This window comes from Pithys albifrons, chromosome 1 (genome assembly GCF_047495875.1).
Source record: "Pithys albifrons albifrons isolate INPA30051 chromosome 1, PitAlb_v1, whole genome shotgun sequence".
In the NCBI taxonomy this organism is placed as follows: Eukaryota; Metazoa; Chordata; class Aves; order Passeriformes; family Thamnophilidae; genus Pithys; species Pithys albifrons.
In genome coordinates this window covers 78,774,932-78,792,078 of record NC_092458.1, presented here as the reverse complement: position 1 = coordinate 78,792,078, position 17,147 = coordinate 78,774,932, and the positions used below count along the sequence as shown (strand labels likewise).

At 38.0% G+C, this 17,147-nt stretch overlaps 1 protein-coding gene across 6 annotated transcripts in view; it reads right to left on the bottom strand.

The window, feature by feature from the left end:
- Positions 1–17,147, bottom strand: part of NOX4 (NADPH oxidase 4) — a 110,299-nt gene that overhangs the window by 71,665 nt on the left and 21,487 nt on the right. For all 6 annotated transcript variants that reach the window (XR_011697888.1, XR_011697889.1, XR_011697891.1 and 3 more), the window contains exons 8-11: positions 16,544–16,624; positions 11,481–11,709; positions 9,307–9,471; positions 9,116–9,178 (exon numbers count right to left, since the gene is read on the bottom strand). Coding sequence is in view for 3 of the 6 variants with exons in the window: in XM_071555981.1 (XP_071412082.1) it covers positions 9,116–9,178; positions 9,307–9,471; positions 11,481–11,709; positions 16,544–16,624 (538 nt within the window). In the remaining 3 variants the exon portion in view is untranslated. The remainder of the gene's footprint in view (positions 1–9,115; positions 9,179–9,306; positions 9,472–11,480; positions 11,710–16,543; positions 16,625–17,147) is intronic.

Below are 17,147 nucleotides of genomic sequence, written 5' to 3'. Positions count from 1 at the left end.
CAGAAACATATCCCAAAGACTTTTCCCACTTACTTTCCATTCCCATATACTCCTTGTACAACCTCAAACACCTGCAGTCTAGCTAGTGGAAAAACACACCATAACACTGCAGGATGCATTACTGGGCAGCTGCAGTTCCAAGAAGGATTATTGTGGTCATCTGGGGTCTAACTTGCTCTGTAACACAAACCGCAAACCCACACCCACTAATTCCTGTGAGTTTGTAGTTCAGTGTTTGCTACTTCAGTCCCTGTAGTCTCAGCTGTTCAATTACTCTCAGTGTTCAAAACAATCATTTCCCTTAGGTCTCAATCTATGAGCATTTGTTCCTTGATTTCACTCTTGCACCACAAGAAAACACAAATCTTTAAGGTAACAAATGCCTTAGAATTGGAAAAAGACCAATACTTGAAAAATACACATAATGCTGCATAAAATACATAAATCATTGAATATACAATAAGAAATTTCTTTATTTGTTTTCTAGTAGGTCTGTAATAGTTCAACCACTATTCTATAGCTGCTACAAATGCACTACAAAGATACAGTCTGAAGACTAATTAGTAGTTCTTTGCCTCTACAGTTCAACCAAAGCAATTTGCTGGTACCCCTTCACCCCAGCAGACAAGTTATACTGCACAGAATCACAGAACACACAAGTTGGAAAGAACCCATGGGGATCAGCTAGTCCAACTCCCTGTAACATCATAATTTTTCAATCTTGGAAATATTCAGCCTATATAATTTATGAATTTGACGTTGCTAGCTCAGGAAAAAAGCAAATCACAGCCTTTTGAGATGCTCAGTATGTAAGCCTTCACCCCTGAAGAAATAAAAGGCAGCAGAATAATGCATCTGCCCAAGGCTGCCTCTCCCAGTCCTCCAAGGATGTGTGGACATATTGCCAAGCAACAATGTGCTGAACTGACAAACATATGAACAGGGAAACTGAATGGCACAAAAGGTTCATTCTCCATCATTCCTGAGCAAAACTGAGGCAACTCCAGACTCATGCTAACTGGCTCCCAGTGGTGTGAGGCACCAATGCAAAGAACCATCAAAGGGTCAGTAGGTTTTCTAGTTAGATCACCAACACACTGAGGAATCCACAGTCCCTCCAAACTCCCCTGCCAGCACACGAAGTATTTTGCCAGGCTAAAGAAGAAATCCCCACCAGTTAGGTGGTCTTAATTTTAGGACAGCAAGAGGCAAAGCACTTCATTTCCTCTAACATTTTATCCACATGTTAACTGTATTAATGCTTAAAGGTTGTGCTTGTTTAGTTTTCTGTTTGTTTTTGTTTTGCTTTTTTTTAATTTTGACATTCTCCTGCAGCTCCTCGACCTTTCTCTAACCTGACCTAGCAGCTTATCTAAAAGCACTACCTCTTGACAGAAGAAAACATGTTTCTTCACTACACTCAGTAGATGCTTATTGTCTGTTGCAAATTTACTTTCACAGTATTGAAAAAACAAACAAACAAAAAACCCCAAAACAAAACCCAAACCTGCTTACCTGCCACTTTCTTTTAAACTATCTCCTGAAGGAGAATTTGGGATTTAGTGAACTTGAATGCAATAATTTCTGTGTTCTCTTCTTGCCAAAGAGTTAGATTCTTAAGTTTAAATAAAAGTCCGAGTTTACGTAGGGATTTTATACAGACCCCAAAACTATTAATCCCCAAACCAAACAAACAAGTCTAAGGAAGTACTAAAGACATCTGCAATATTAATCTATTTTTGTTTTACTTAAATTCTTCATCAAACAGCTGCTAGATAGTCTACTTCTACGAAGAGCAGACACTCTAGGGATTTCTTTAGTTTGCCAGCAAGATACTTCATAATTTCCCTAAACACTCTGCAAATCATCTCATAAAGACAAGTTTCATAACTATTTGCCCAAGATATTTAACAAATCTTATTAGAATGTCATCATGTTAGATTTTGTTTTTATTGTATTTATCTGACAGTATGAACTTAGCTCTTGATGTCCTTACGTACTTTTTACTCAGGCAAACTTCCAACAAATTTTCCACTTTTTTTATGAAGTATTTCAGAATTTGGCCCCTAGGCTTTTCCTGTTTTGGATAGTTTATTTCTTAAGTTTACTGTACAGGACATGTTTCTCCATCATCTCCTTGTGCAATACAAAATTTCTTGCTTAAAATAAGCTTAGAGCTAAAACTTCACCGCTAGACTGTTAATATCTTCACTTATTTTAAATCAACCCTGGATTACCTAGGGATAAACATAACTCTAGATCTACAAGACACTGGTTTTCTCTTACAAAAGCAAATGTGTTACTTGTGATGTTGTTTATACTCATGTATTATTTGCTGAGACTTTTCTGACAAGGAATCAAGCACAAAAACATAAATGTACAGATCAGAGCTACCACCCTGTAATCCCACCATGCCTAAATCCAGATACTGAATGGACTTAAACAGAGGTGCAGAGGTAACAAAGAAAACACAATCTACAAAAAAATCAAACCAAACCAAGAACTTTAAAAGCAGAAAATTGTGAACAAGTAATACCCCTGAGACTTTTAGGTACAGTACATAACTTGCAATGTACATTCAGAAACCTCTCCCAGTAATTCTTCTACCTACTCTGAGCCCATTAACAGATTTAAGTTTCTCTGCCTGGGATTCAGTAATAATTACTTTAGGGAATTTTAATTTGGACACTAAATCAGGCAAAGTATTTTTCCTCAATAATATATGCTTGTATTTGAGTAGATCTGAGTACATGCAAACTTATCCTCTCCTAAAAACTCATCTTTGACTTCTTAAAAAATGCACATATACCATTCTTCTAACTTGCTACATGCCATAAATGACATAGCAAGGATTTGGTCATATATTTATATGAACAGAGAATTCAAGACCCTCTAGAGTTTTTCTTTTCTTACTCATACAGAACTGTATATAGAAGGAAAGGAAGAAATACGTGGCACTACAAACCCTCCTGATGTGATCTGCTTCAAACTAACCATCTGCACAAAAAGATGGAGAACCAGCAAAATGGCAAAATTTCTTGGAGCTTTTTATTACCAGACTCCTCCAGGTTCTACTTCAGTGGGATTTAAAAGCAGATTTATTATGCAGCACCAAAGTAGATGAAGTCAGAGCACATGGTAACATAGGATAAAACTTCTAGTTTCAAAGAATGTTTCAAACCTCTTATTGCAAGTAGTTGATCGTTGCTTACCTGTTGCCAGAAATAGTATCTAGACACTGAATGAAGAACCAAACTCTTTGGAAGATATGAAGAAGTGATTATAAAGCATATACTTCATGAAGTCCTGGAGTCTCAAGGCTGGAACCTTCACTTTGGCTTCTTCGTTTTGATTTTTTTGCTTTATATGTGAAACTTCCAAGCAATCTGTGCTTCTTCTAACTCTAGCTCATGAAGCTACTTATTGGCAGATATGTAGAGTACATCTTATACAGACACAAAGCTCAATAAGTGTTCATGCAAGTTACCCGTGTCTAAGTCTCAGCAGGAGTACTTTGAGATACATGAAAGTATCAATTAAAAAAAAAAAGTAATGACAGGAAACTTCAGCATATCCAGAAACTGAGGCATGACAGCAGCTAGTGACAACCAAAACTGTCAGATCTTTGGAATAACAGAGTATTTGATCCTGCACTTACAGATTATTGTTGCAAAGCCAAAGTTTCACCAAACCTCAGATCTGAGACATCTCCAAATTTAGAATTCACCTCGTAGTTTTGCCCTTATTTAATGGTCTGTTACAGTCTAAGTTCTACATGAAGTGATGTAATTGTTTCCTACCTTCCTTTGCCACAAGAAAATCAACACTACTGAAATAACAAGGTCACCAAACTTTATGAGCTGCTGCGAGTAGACACCAGTCCTTTGATACAGCCAAGCTGTCTAAACTGCAGCTTGTGAGAATTTGTACATTGACTGTAGTAGATTCAGCAGAGATGAGAGAACCCATCTTCTGAAGTACTTAAAATCTGCAAAACACAAGGCTATTTCAGTGAGACTAACTACCAATCACTGCATGGTAATGAAAGAAATTCCAAAAACATGGGAGAAAAAGTGACTCCTCTTGTAAGACACTAATATTTATTCTAAACAGGAATCTACTTCTGAAGCCATTCATTAGCAAACAAATAAACAAAAAAAAATGGCAGCATGAAGTCACAAATGGTCAGTAGTACAGATTCATGCTGCTGCAAATAATCAGCAATACATTCAAGTGTCTGGAAAGAGAGGGAGCTCAACACCAGAGGCGAAATGTAAGAGGATATGATAAAAACCCCGAAGTTAACTATAAACTGCAAGCCTTAGTCTCTTATTATTTATACAGGTTAAACTGAAGAGCAACCATTCAAAGCAAACAAACACTTTCCAAAATGTAAAAAAAAAACAAACCAAACCTAACAAACCAAAACGCCCAAAACACCAAACCCACAAAAACTACTTTTATTCTTATCTTAGTTTTGGTTAGAGGTTGAGTTTTGTGTACTAAAGAGTGGAAGCAATGTTTTGGACATATGAACTGCAATAAAGGACCATCCTTACTACTGGAAATTCTTGCTATGGATAATGCTTAGTTTCTTTTTCAAGGTCTTCAAAGATTATCTAAAACATATCTAAACTGTATTCCACAGCAGATGAGGTCCACACATTCTTCCAGAAAAGTGCAAAGAAATGTCAGCCTCAGGAAGCAGAGCACTAGAGAGATTTCTGATGTTTCTTCAGATGGCATGATCTCCAGACCATATCTTGTGCTTGATCTAAAAGACAAATCTCCTTAAAAAGAGTCCATCGAGTGGACAAACACAAAAATGATTTGTCCATTGACAAACACTCAAATAAAGTATTTATATACAGAAAGTATTTCTCCCCACTACTGATGAAAGTATCTTGGAGCTGACTGTGTTCTGCTCAGATGCAATTGTAAGATGGCATAATGTCCTACCTAAAACAAGTAAATTGGATGTGAGGGCATACAGGACCGAAAAAGTTACTCATACTGTTACACGGCGTAGTAACAGCTGTGTACAGTGCACAGTTGTGTATAGAAACTGGTGAAAAAAACATAAAAAATGTATTAAAAATCCTTTCTGTTAAAGTCAAAGACAATGGAGCAACGAAGAGCATAGCCCACTATGCACTACCTAAAACTGTTCAGTAGGTCACCTGCAGGAATCCCAGATGCTGGGGCATCTCTTCATCGTATTTCCCAGACTTTCCAAAGGGTGACAATTACAAGGATTCACATTATTGACTACAAAGTCACTAGTGAATAAAAACCACTAGAAGCACACTCCAAAAATGGAGTTAAAAAATGCCAGCTATTACACTGATCATGAGAGAAAACTGATCTCCAAGTGTCTGAACTTCAGAAAGTACAAGCAACACTATCAGAGTGTTGAGGGAGGTGACCCTTCCTCTTTATTCAGCACTGGTGAAACCACACTTTGAGACCTGTGTCCAGTGATGGATACCTCACTGCAAAGGACATGGACATACTGGAGAGTTCAACCAAGAAAGTGGTGAAGGGACTGGAAGATGTCTCCTATGAGGAAAGGCTGAAGGAGCTGTGACTGTTCAGCCTGGAGAAGAGAGGTCTCAAGGGGACCTTATCAATGTATATAAAAACCTGAAGAGGAGGTACAAAGAGAATAAGCCTCTTAATGTTCCCTTGGTTACAATTCAGAACTCCCTCTGGCTCCAAGTGAAACATGTGAGTCTTGCAGAGTGCAATAGGAGTGGGTTCAGGGCCTTTATACAGCCTCCCTGTGTGTTCCTCCACCCCAGTGTTATGTAAGAATCTGAGCTAAACTCTAAATATTACACAACCTCAAAAAGGGAAGGGACTAGTAAAATATCTGTATGACTCTTTCATGCTGATTCACTCCTTCCTTTCCAGTTTTGCTTACCGTCCTCATTTAAGAGTATAATGATATGACTGAACTGGTCACTTTTTGTCTTTCAAGGATGCTCTAGGCACAGCAGGATGTTTCATCAGCACAAACAGAACATCACAGAGCCTGGGGACAGACCTTTTAGTACTGTTGCAATAGGACATGGAGTAATGGTTTTAAAGTAAAAGAGGATAGGATTTAGACTAGAGATAAGGAAGAAATGCTTTACAATGAGGATGGTGAAACACTGGAACAGGCTGCCCAGAGACGTGGAAGTGGTAGATGCCCCATCCCTGGAAACATTCAAGGCTGAGCTGGGTGTGGCTTTGAGCAACCTGATCTAGTTGAAATTGTCCCTGCCTATTGCAAGGGAGGTTGGACTAGATGGTCTTTAAAGGTTCTTTCCACCCCAAAAAGTACTCTATGATTCTAAAGACAGCAGTGCCAGGAAGAATACTGAAGTCTTCCCCCCAGGTTCTGCTGCTGTCATTGCTGCACTACATTTTCAGTACCCAAAGCCCCACACACCCCTCATGTTGTCCTTGCTGTGGATCTGAGCCCCATACTCCTACACCAAACTAGAAAAATTACCCAGGGATTATCATTGTCCAACAAAAGAAGCAGCTGTAGTGTTCCAGCTTGCTTAGTAACTGCAAATGGGTCAGATGGGAGTAAAAAACAACTCAGTCAAGTTTTTGCCTACACATTCTATAAGCATTGTCCCATGGTTGACATCATATTAAACAACAACAAAAAAGCTTTCTAAGCAGGACATCAGCCCACAGCATATTCTATGACCTAGAAAGATAGGCTGGGCAAAAGGACTGTCACAAATCCAGACATTTCAAATCCTCTTTTCGCTGTAAAACAGTAATTTACCCAATAAGAGCATTTCTCCAGCACAGCTGATGTTCTATCAAAATATGTTTGTGGCAACTCAGTGACAACTTCATATCTTTTAATAGTTAAAATATATATGTGATCTTGAAGGATATGTTGTTATGGTGAAGGATATCACTGTACTTTAAAGTGTAAAACAGTGAGCATGAACAGAAGTTGCCTGGCCTAGTATTACTTACTTAAAATATAATGCATTGTGCGTGAGTGGAAACTGCTCATTTTAACGCTAGATATTTAATACATGACTGTAAGAGTTACAAAAATTGTAATTTATCAAATACAGTTATGTATTGGAAACATTCTGCACACTTTCTATATATAAATGAGTTATTTATTAATGTTCCCTAAGCAAAAATATTCACAAGAGATCTATTTTCCATAGCTTCTAGATCTAGAAGTTCATATGTCAAAATAATTTGTCACAACCTGCATTGTTATAGTATGCCATTTTAAATACTGGCTGAAATCCTCAACTCCTATAAGGAATCTGACATCTAATTCAACCTAATCCTATGATGTCACCCAGTAGGTCCATGACAACAGTCTCTTTTCTGACAAAAACTCTTATCACAACAAATATGAAGTTTTGCCAGAGGAAGGACTACTGAACCAAGCTGAATATTGTTTGATGGCATTATTTCCGGAAATTAGAACCCCACAATCCATTGTTTTAGCAATGACCTAATATAAGACTAAATCTTTGTAAGAGTCCCATAGTTTCCAAATTCTGCAATTACTACTAATGATCAAATTATTACCATCATTTTAATTTCAACCGAGATGGGCAGTCAGAAATTAGAAAAATTATGTTTTGAGATTAATGTTTAAATAAGGTGTGTCCACTGATATAGAACAGGTCTAACGTTATTAAATATAGCAATGCTAGGGCCAAATGAGTGTAAAGAGCTACCCAAGACTTAAACTAAGTTCTTTAAATTTATTTTCTGATCACTAAAGTAATAAAAAAAATAAATAAATGCTGACTAAATCATTCTGCACAAAAAACCAGCTACCATTCCATCATACTCATACATGCACATAATTTTTGACCTTTGCATATTGATTCATATTCAAACAATATACAGAGAATAGACTTAAAGAGCGCCTGCTGCAGTTAACAACAGATAAATAACACATTTCTCTGCTTTCCACCAGCAGAGGGAATAGCTAGGAAAGCGTTGGAAAACTCAGGCTATGCAAGTGCCATTAATGCTTCACCAAGCTATACAGGGGCAGCTTCCCTTAAGAGAGATTCACTCCCAGATTTACAGCAGAGAATTTACATTGGGTGGAATTTTGTGTGGGTTCTGTGACCCTCAGTTCAGCATATGGATAAATAACTTAACAAAACAAAATAAAACACCCCAGAAACCTAAAGAATTGGACCTGATTGTGCCCTCTGAATTTCAGGTAGTGGTAGAACATCACAATTGTTCCACAGCACCAAGCTGCGACTCAGTGGGAATAAAGTATCAGTTATCAGTCTGAAGAAAAGAATCAAATATGAATGTTTATCTCAATGGTTTTCTTGAAGAAGAGCATCCAATTCATGCAATCTGAAAGTCTTTATTCCCTTTGAAAGGAAAAGGCTGTCACTAATATCCTGTTCTAAAAACTCTGCTTTTGTAACAACATAGCCAATCAGTAAGCACAGTGATTTTCTACCAGCACCTCCCAGGTCTCTGCACTGTGTACTCCTGAAGAACTTCAGGTACTTTTATACAAAATTTCACTTTACTCCTGTCTGTCTCCAGAGGTTTCAATTCCCCTCTAGACCAACTGAACAAAGTATACTATATGAATTCATTTGTATGTCACTTTAAGTCATTGATATATCTCAATATGAAAATAAAGCAGAAGATAATTTTAGAAATTTCTTTTTTAAACAATGTTTTTCTAATTTTGGAAAAGGCGGCTGCAGAAATAGCTTCTCATTGAAAAGGAAAGATGACAAAGTTCATTACAATTTGAGTTTATTCTGCATTAAAGTCTACAAATATGGCTGAAATTTCTTTTATGAAACAACTACCAAAATCACAAAGATTTTATTCATTTATTTATTAATGCTTTGCCCTTAAAGAAGACTTGGAAAAAAGTTCCCATTATAATTTTCTCAACACTGGAGAAAATTAAATATGTATTGAGTAGTGTTATACATAATAATCATGCCATTTCACATTCATTGGTACCCTCATAAATGAAACATAAGCTCTTCTGGAGAGAATTTTCACCTTGAAAGAAACAAAGACCATTTGCTTACCAAATATATATAAAAGGGAAAGTACAGAAAATCACAGTATTTCTTACCATCGTAAGGGTGAATGGATGGCTTTCCAGGGCAGACACTCTTGGACAGTGTAGAATGACATACTAAAATAAAATGGCAGAAAAGATACTTTCAAAATATTCAATGATGAGCCAGTGTTTACAAAGGGATAGTGATCCCTACAGACAAGGCTACAGGAAAGCCGTGATTTTTTAGGGGCACACTAACTCACCTGACCAGGCCTTGCTTCAAAGTCATCTTTCACCATCCTTACTTCAAGGACGTTGGAGGGATGGCTTATTACTGAGGTTATTGTGACTGGTTTATTGCTGCGAATGTAGCGGTACAGCCTTTCCACACAGTACAAGCACAGAGGTCCAGAAATCCAAAACCAGGTCTATGGGAGAGCAAAACTATGTTACCACAAGGACTTTTAATTGTATGTTTTCTAATTTTACAACTACACGAGTGCTTGCAGGACCCCATTTCACATCCAACCTCCACACTTCTCCATGTGCAAAAATCCAAGCGTGTTCTAAAGTCTTCATTGATCTAACAAGCAGCATCATCCACAAGCACAAGAAATTTCAAACACAAAACCCATCAGGAACAAAATTTTAATGAACCATTGCTACCATGTTATTCCGCTTTTAGGTAGTTAAATTGCAACTGGTTTCAAGCAGTGAAAGACACAGTACATACATAGTTTCAAAATGTAACAGAGCAGAGTACTATGTAATCAGTTAACCTTCAAGGAAAAAGACTGACTCCAATTGCAGTATTACTTGACTATTACTTTCTTATAATCATCTCCGGTTCAAGCAAAAACCTAAGAAAGATAGTCTATAGAATTTATGTTGATATTAAACTAGTGTAAAAGCATAGACAACAGAGAGAAATGGGCACTTTTGAATCACAATCCTTTTGCCCTCACGGAAGATGTCTATGCTAGACAGAAAATGACCTGGAAATGCCCAATTCTAAGCACTGATTATATAGGGAGCCCTGGGTGACTACTCCAGATGGAGATATTTGCAGCTGCTCAGCTAAATCTCATCCTAAGAGTTAATTACTAATAGCTTATGGCAGACTTAACTACTAATTCCACATCTGCTCAGTCACTCAAGCTATGGCATTGAAGTGCCCTCAACTACCAACTATCTCCCCTTCCCAATTTTTGAAGTTATATATCAGCATCTTTTGCAACTTAGAAGAGTACTTAATTTTCACAAAAAAAAAAGCCTTAAAAGTTTCATTAGCTGACCTTTTTTTTTTTAAAGTTGACTTCATAATACTTGCAAATTCAAAAAGACCTAAATAGTATTATGAAACTGCCAGAAGAACACTGATTGGCCATCTCTTTGTATGTCTCTTTTCCTATCAATGTCTCTAAAACAGGCATCTTAAGTCCCTAAGAAGACTCCACTGTCCTGTGGGTCATACGGAGCCAGATATAAATTGATGCTTGTAATTCAGGAATATTATCACAACAAAATACCAATCCAAACAACTTTGTTGGAGGAATTCGACGTAAAATTAACTGTTTCTTATTATGATTACATGCTCCATAGAAAAATGGGTTCCTACTACTGCTACTAAGGGATGGACATATCCAAGAGAAAACAATAATAATAGTAAAGAGAAACTTCTGTGAAGTCTGTTATGGGACCACCTTGAATGGTGGACCTTGGACTTGTGAACTCCATATTTGTAAGCTTCCTCAGGCTACTCTTCAATACAGCCCAGCTCATCTTTCTCAAACGAAAAGAGAAAATTTGGATGAAGAAAAAGTTGCTGCCACAAAACACAAAGAAACAAAGGAAAATGGAAAACAGAAAAAGAAGAGGCTTTTCTATGCCCACTGTCATCATACTCATTTACTCATGCCACATACAAAACAAGCCTGACTGCAAATAATGGGCTATAAAAGCCAAACCACAACCAACTGCAAGCCAGAAATGAGTATTAGGATTTGCATCTGCATGGCAAAAGCAGAACAAATAGGGGTTGATTCTTTCAACTACTGTCACACAATGCCTACAAAGCGACCTTATGAAATGTTATACAAATATTTGCTCTGAAGTGCTACACTGTAATTTAAAGTCACATTTAGAGCATGACCAATACATCTCTTATCATGTTGTAAAAAAAAAAAAAACAAACCCAAAATATTACAGCCAATCTCTTGACATTTTTCCACCGTCCCTATGCTATGCACCACTCTGTAATGCAGTTCAGGCTTTAATACAGATTGTTTTTTCCCTGCTGAAATCTTTGAATGCCTCAAAAGGTTTTAATATTTTCCATTATTAAAACATCTGGTCTGGAAAAGCAATAATTAGTGGCTATGGCTGACTGAAAGGCTTGGCATGGCTTGTAATACCTGAAATGTCGGATCATACAGACCTCTGGGAAGTGTGACTGGAACTTGGGTTCTTCTGAACAAATTCTCATAAAGTTATTTTGTACAAAAGGTTCTGGTACTGGTAAGTCCTCTGGGAAAGGCTCAGTAGTATAGTCAGGAAACAGCTCTTCAAAAGCCTTTGGCACAGTCAGATTCTGTTGGAGTGTTTTGTTAGGATTAAAGCAACCAGGAGGGTGTTCCTCTAAGTTGGTCTGGTACTTGAGCACTCCCCTACAAGAAAATAAAAATAGTAAAGACAATGAAGTAACACTAAAAAAAAAAGAAAAATCTTAATTTGGTGAGGGCTTTAGAAAGCAGTCACAAGCGTCATCTTCTGTTAGAATTTTTATTCCATTTGCTTTCTGGACTTTCAATGAGATTGAAGATTTGCAACAATAGAGCCTCCTGTCACTAGAGGCAAGGTTTAACTTTTCCAGCTCACTTGGCACTCCCCCACTGAACAGCCTCAAGCTTAATACTGCTTGAAAGGGAGAAAATATTGTGGGAGCTTTGAAAAAAAAATTAAGTAATCACATTTCCAGTTCAATCACACACAGGCTGGCTGTTTTCACTCATCCCCTCTAGACTCAGCAAGCCCTATTTTAAAGGCAATCTTGTAGCAGAAGTGGCTTAATTTGCCAAATCATAAAATGCAGGAATGTTCCTATTGGTATTTATCAGGTTTGCACACAATCCTATAGTTTCCTCCTTTGGATATCATCTTGTCAAATAGATAAAAGGAAAAAGGGAAGTTCTACATGATAGGCAAGGAACCATCTTGGCAAATTATTTTGTGCAGCCAATGGTTTTTGAGTTTTTTTGAGCTAAGATAAATTTATAGTAAAATGAAGTAAGAACTTAGCAGCTGTAGCTAGAAACTCTGAGGAAAAAGTTGCAAACCTGAGACAGTCTGGGATATCTCAGCACACAGCTGAATCATTGAAAACAGGGAAGAGAAAATAATAGTAATAAAATTTCTCAGAAGTACTACTTGTCTCCAAATCTTGATTTGATGACAATAATTCACACCTCCCCAAAAAAAAATCAGAGAAAAACAAAAAACAGCAAAACCCAAACAAACAAACAAAACAAAACAAAAAACACTAAACCAAACCAAAAAAAGAAACGACAACAAATGAAGGGCTGAATGACACCTGTATAGGATGGTGCTGGGGCAAATGATGCATACTGAGACAATGTCTGGTGAGACATGCTCTCTGAGTGCTAGGCCATGTTGTGAAGGCTTGTATTAAGCATGCAATCAAACATAGGGACACATGCTCCCCCTTCTTCTCCTCAACGTACATACAGCAGCAGCAACAGAATTTAATTCACAAGAAGAGAGAGAACTAGGACATCTGCAAAATTCTCAATTTAAATGGGCTCTGACAGGCTAGTGGCAATCTTCCCTACCAAAATGCAGCCCTGACAGCTAGTAACAATCTTCCCACATGGTCCAGTGCATAAAGTCAGCTTGGATATTAAACCTCCTCACTCTAAAATTCCACATCTGATCCTGAATCATTTGGGAAGCGTCCTTGCACCTACACCCATGCTGCTGCCTGCACTTATTACTTGATCATGCCTATCGCTTGCATCTGGCATCACTGCTGGTCATCACATATTTGCAGAGTGACAGATATCCCTAGCATTATGCTAGTTCCCTGCTTCATAAATATTATGGTGCCTCATGGATTTAGCTGGAAGTCAAAGCCCATGCAATATTTTTCCAGCCAGCCTTGTGTGCAAGCCTGCCAGAAGCTCTCACAGCTTCTTTGTTCTCAGAACATCCAGAAGAGGATTTCCTTGAAACCTGAATAGCTGCAAACACGAGCAGCCCTTCCAATGATCTCAAGTTTGTTAAAAGTATTACAAACTTCCAAAATGAGTGGCAAACAGGGATGACAAAGCCGCCCATTAACAGCAGCTACAATTATTCTCATTTCTGAAGTTCTCAAGGAAAGGTAAGTCTTATACACCCAAGATCAGGTCCCAGAAATGTTGAGTTGTGCACAGTTCTTAAGAACTCTAAGATATATCCTCATGTATTTACTAGATACAACATTTGAATATATAAAAACTCAGTGTGGATTTCAAGATGTAAAAGATAGACATCTTTAGCAAAACAAAATGGGAGAGACAAATCAGAAAGTCATGTAAAAGTGTGTTATAGGCTGAGCAGCAGAGCACGGAGGATTTGCAAGGGCATACATCAACTTCTGTCCAAATTTGCCAGCCCCAAAACAGAGACAGAATCCACTACTGGCTAGAACTGGAAAATACATATCACTATTTCTTGAGATTTTAAAGATTATAAACTAGAGGTCAATAATTCTAAGTGTTTTTAGAGGCAATTATACTGCTCCCATGTCCTCATCCATCTTCTGTTGCTCAGCTCAAGGTAAGTTGCATGAAGCATCTGCTAAAGGTCAGTGTGTGGGTGGAATCATAAGAATTTTCACCCTGTGGAACAAAATTTTTTTAATAACTCTAGTGACAGCATAAAGGGCTTATTCTCAGCTCTTGTGGATCAGAATAACTCATTTAACTCCACAGTAATACCAAATCTGGATCAGCGAGGAATCTGGCTCCAAACGTTTTGTATGTTTTACAGCTCCTTACACTGGTACTAGAAACATCAAGCTTCTGCTCTACACAAACTATTTTTTGTTGTTGCTATTATTGACCTAAAATGTAGGCAAATGAATGTAGACATGCACCAAGTCTTAAACCACTAAAATGTTTCAAAGTCATGTTCCGAAAAGTACAAGGTCAACAAAAGCCTTTAAGGATGATTCCTGACAGGTTCTCCTCTCCCTCAGGGGAGGGATGAATGAACAAACCAGTATTATATGACAGATCAATCATTATATATTGCTGAGCAGTGGCTAGCTACCTGAACAAGATGATACCATTCCCACAACAGTTTGAAACAAAACAAGAATCCAGCAATATCATGGAATTACTTCATTCCTAAGGCACTCAAACTGCCTGCACAGTTCAGCCACAGGAGTTGCCTTGTTCTGTAGAGTAACTGGCTACTCATCTGCAAATCACTAAGACATGCCACACAGGACTAATTTGGGTGTGGATATCTAAGCTTCCTTCATTCTCAGAAGAGATCATAGAATATTTTAGATTGGGAAAGATCTCAAAGATCATTGAGTCCAACCATTAACTATGCACTGCTGTGCTCACCACCAAATCATGTCCCTAAGCACCACATCTAAAAGTCTTTTAAATACTTCCAGGGATGGTGACTCCACCACTTCCCTGGGCAGCCTGTTTCAATTCTTGACAACCCTTTCACAAAAGAGTTTTCCTAATATCCAATCTAAATCACCCATCATGTAACTTGTGGCCACTGGCTCCTGATCTCATCAGTATTGCTAATGGGGCCCAGAAATCAATACATCCAACTTGAATGTAGATATTTGTAACAACAAGTTAGTTGAACCATCCTTCAGACTCCATTGACTGCATTTGTCAGAAGTCATTAAGTCATAATGGGAGAAAGACCCTTAGCAAACATGCAGAGAGCCACATGTAGGCATCTTAAACTTCAACTGACTCTCACCCTCCATGACTCATTCCTCTCCCACTTTTAACCAACACTCAGTTCTTTTAGATTTGCACTGAATGTTTTTGTAATTCAATACTAGGGAGGCAGTGTACCAGAAGATGCCTGTTCAATGCTTAGTGTATTACTACAGCCTTGGTTTACAAACTTGGTAAATGGAACCTAGGCAGGAATACAATTGTCAAAAGATAATGCAGTGAAGAAGATTAACTAAACTGGACATGAAAGGTAGCCCAAGGGCAATCACTGGAACAGACTGCATAGAGAGATTAGAAGATCTCAATCACCAGATGTTTTAAGGAAGTTAAAAAAAACCTGTCAAGAATAATTTAGAAAAAGTTCATCCTGCCTCAGGATGGGGAAAATGCATTAGATCCATCTTCCCAACTGTGAACAAGAGCTATGACACAGAAAAAACCCAAACACACAAACACACAAACAAAACCCCCAAAACACATACAAAACCAACCAAACAAAAAACACATATACACAACAGAAAACAAACAAAAATCTAAACAAACAAACAAAAAAACTCCAACAAACTGAGATAACTGTAATTGTGTCCAGGAGTTTCAATTCTTTTGAACCCATCTTTTCAATTCATCAGATCTCAAGCTGCGAGTTTTGTTCAACAACATATTCCTACTGTGATCTTGGCTAGGCCTAGTTACCTTTCCATATTTATTTCAAGCTGCAGTGGTCAGTGTCACACATTGAAGCACACTGAGTTTCAGAAGATATTTGATGATGTGAAGAAATATACCTCATTCAAATACACTCTCCCTTCTCCATACCAATCTCTATACCTACAACCACAGAGGAAACTTCACAGATATTAATGGCCCAGATTATCACGGAATCATAGAATAGTTTGTGTTGGAAAGGAACTCTAAGGCTCATCCAGCCTAATCCCCAAGCCACACAGACATACGTCTTAACTTGTGGAAGCTGCTTTACCTCACAACAGAACTGGCCTTGTCTGTGCCTGATACAGTCCTGACCATCACCTTCATGGCACATACACACTGGTCTGATGTTTGTGAAAACTAGAAGAAAAACTAGCAAATAGTGTATGACAGAAATGCGAAAGAGGTAATTAGGGAGAGGTCATTCCTTCCCTCTCCTCACAAATCAAAATGGAATGTATAGAGAAAAATGAGCAACTTTGCTTCACATTCTTGTCTCTGTAAACAAGTAAGAGGAGGCAGATAAAAAAAAATTATGTTTTCTTGATTTCTCACCAGACAGTGGCAAAATGGACAATGGGTAGTATTGAAAGTGAAGAAGTTTGTGCTAGTTGTCAGTAGCACAAATAAAACTCGAAGCTACAGTTTGATCTTATTTAAACAAACACCTGTAGAGGACAGCATCTTGTCCCAAAGTTGGCCCACTGTGCAAAAGCAAGCTTGGGAAAGGAAGCAATCAAGGAAACTGCTCTTTCTGGTTGTGCTTCAGGAAAAGGGACAGGGTTTTCCATTTACTTACCCAGAAACATGCAGCATCAGCAGCATATAGAAGACAAAGAAAAGGTTGTGTGTATACCAGAAGATGTCATAGTTTGAAACCCTGAAAAGAATAAACCATGGTTCAATGCTGTTTCAACTCAGATAGAATCATTGCTAATAAAAACAGACCTGGGACACAGTCAAGTAGAATAGTCAAAGCCCAGTATTCATTCCTACAGGCACATTGTATTGCACCCAATTAAATGTTGAGAAGAACAAGTGAGTGGCCCAGAAGTAACAAGCTGAGAAGGAGAGATAAGGATGCAGAAGTACAGAGCCAGCTGAAGAACTCTTCCAAAATCCGGAGACTTCACTGCTTTCCTAGTCCTAGTCTCTATGAGGCTCGCATAGCTAGAATAGTTCCTCCATGTTCAAACTCAAAATTCTACCCCTTTACACTGTCACCTTGCATTCTGTCTGCCCAAGTACAGTTTAAAGTGCCACTAAGGCTACAATACACAAACAGGGTGCATGAACACCAGCAAAAGGGCTAGTGAGAAGGGTAAAAAAACTTGAAAGGATATAGAGTGGAAGGAGATACAGGAGAAACAAGAACCAGAGTGAGGAGTCAACAAATAGCACAG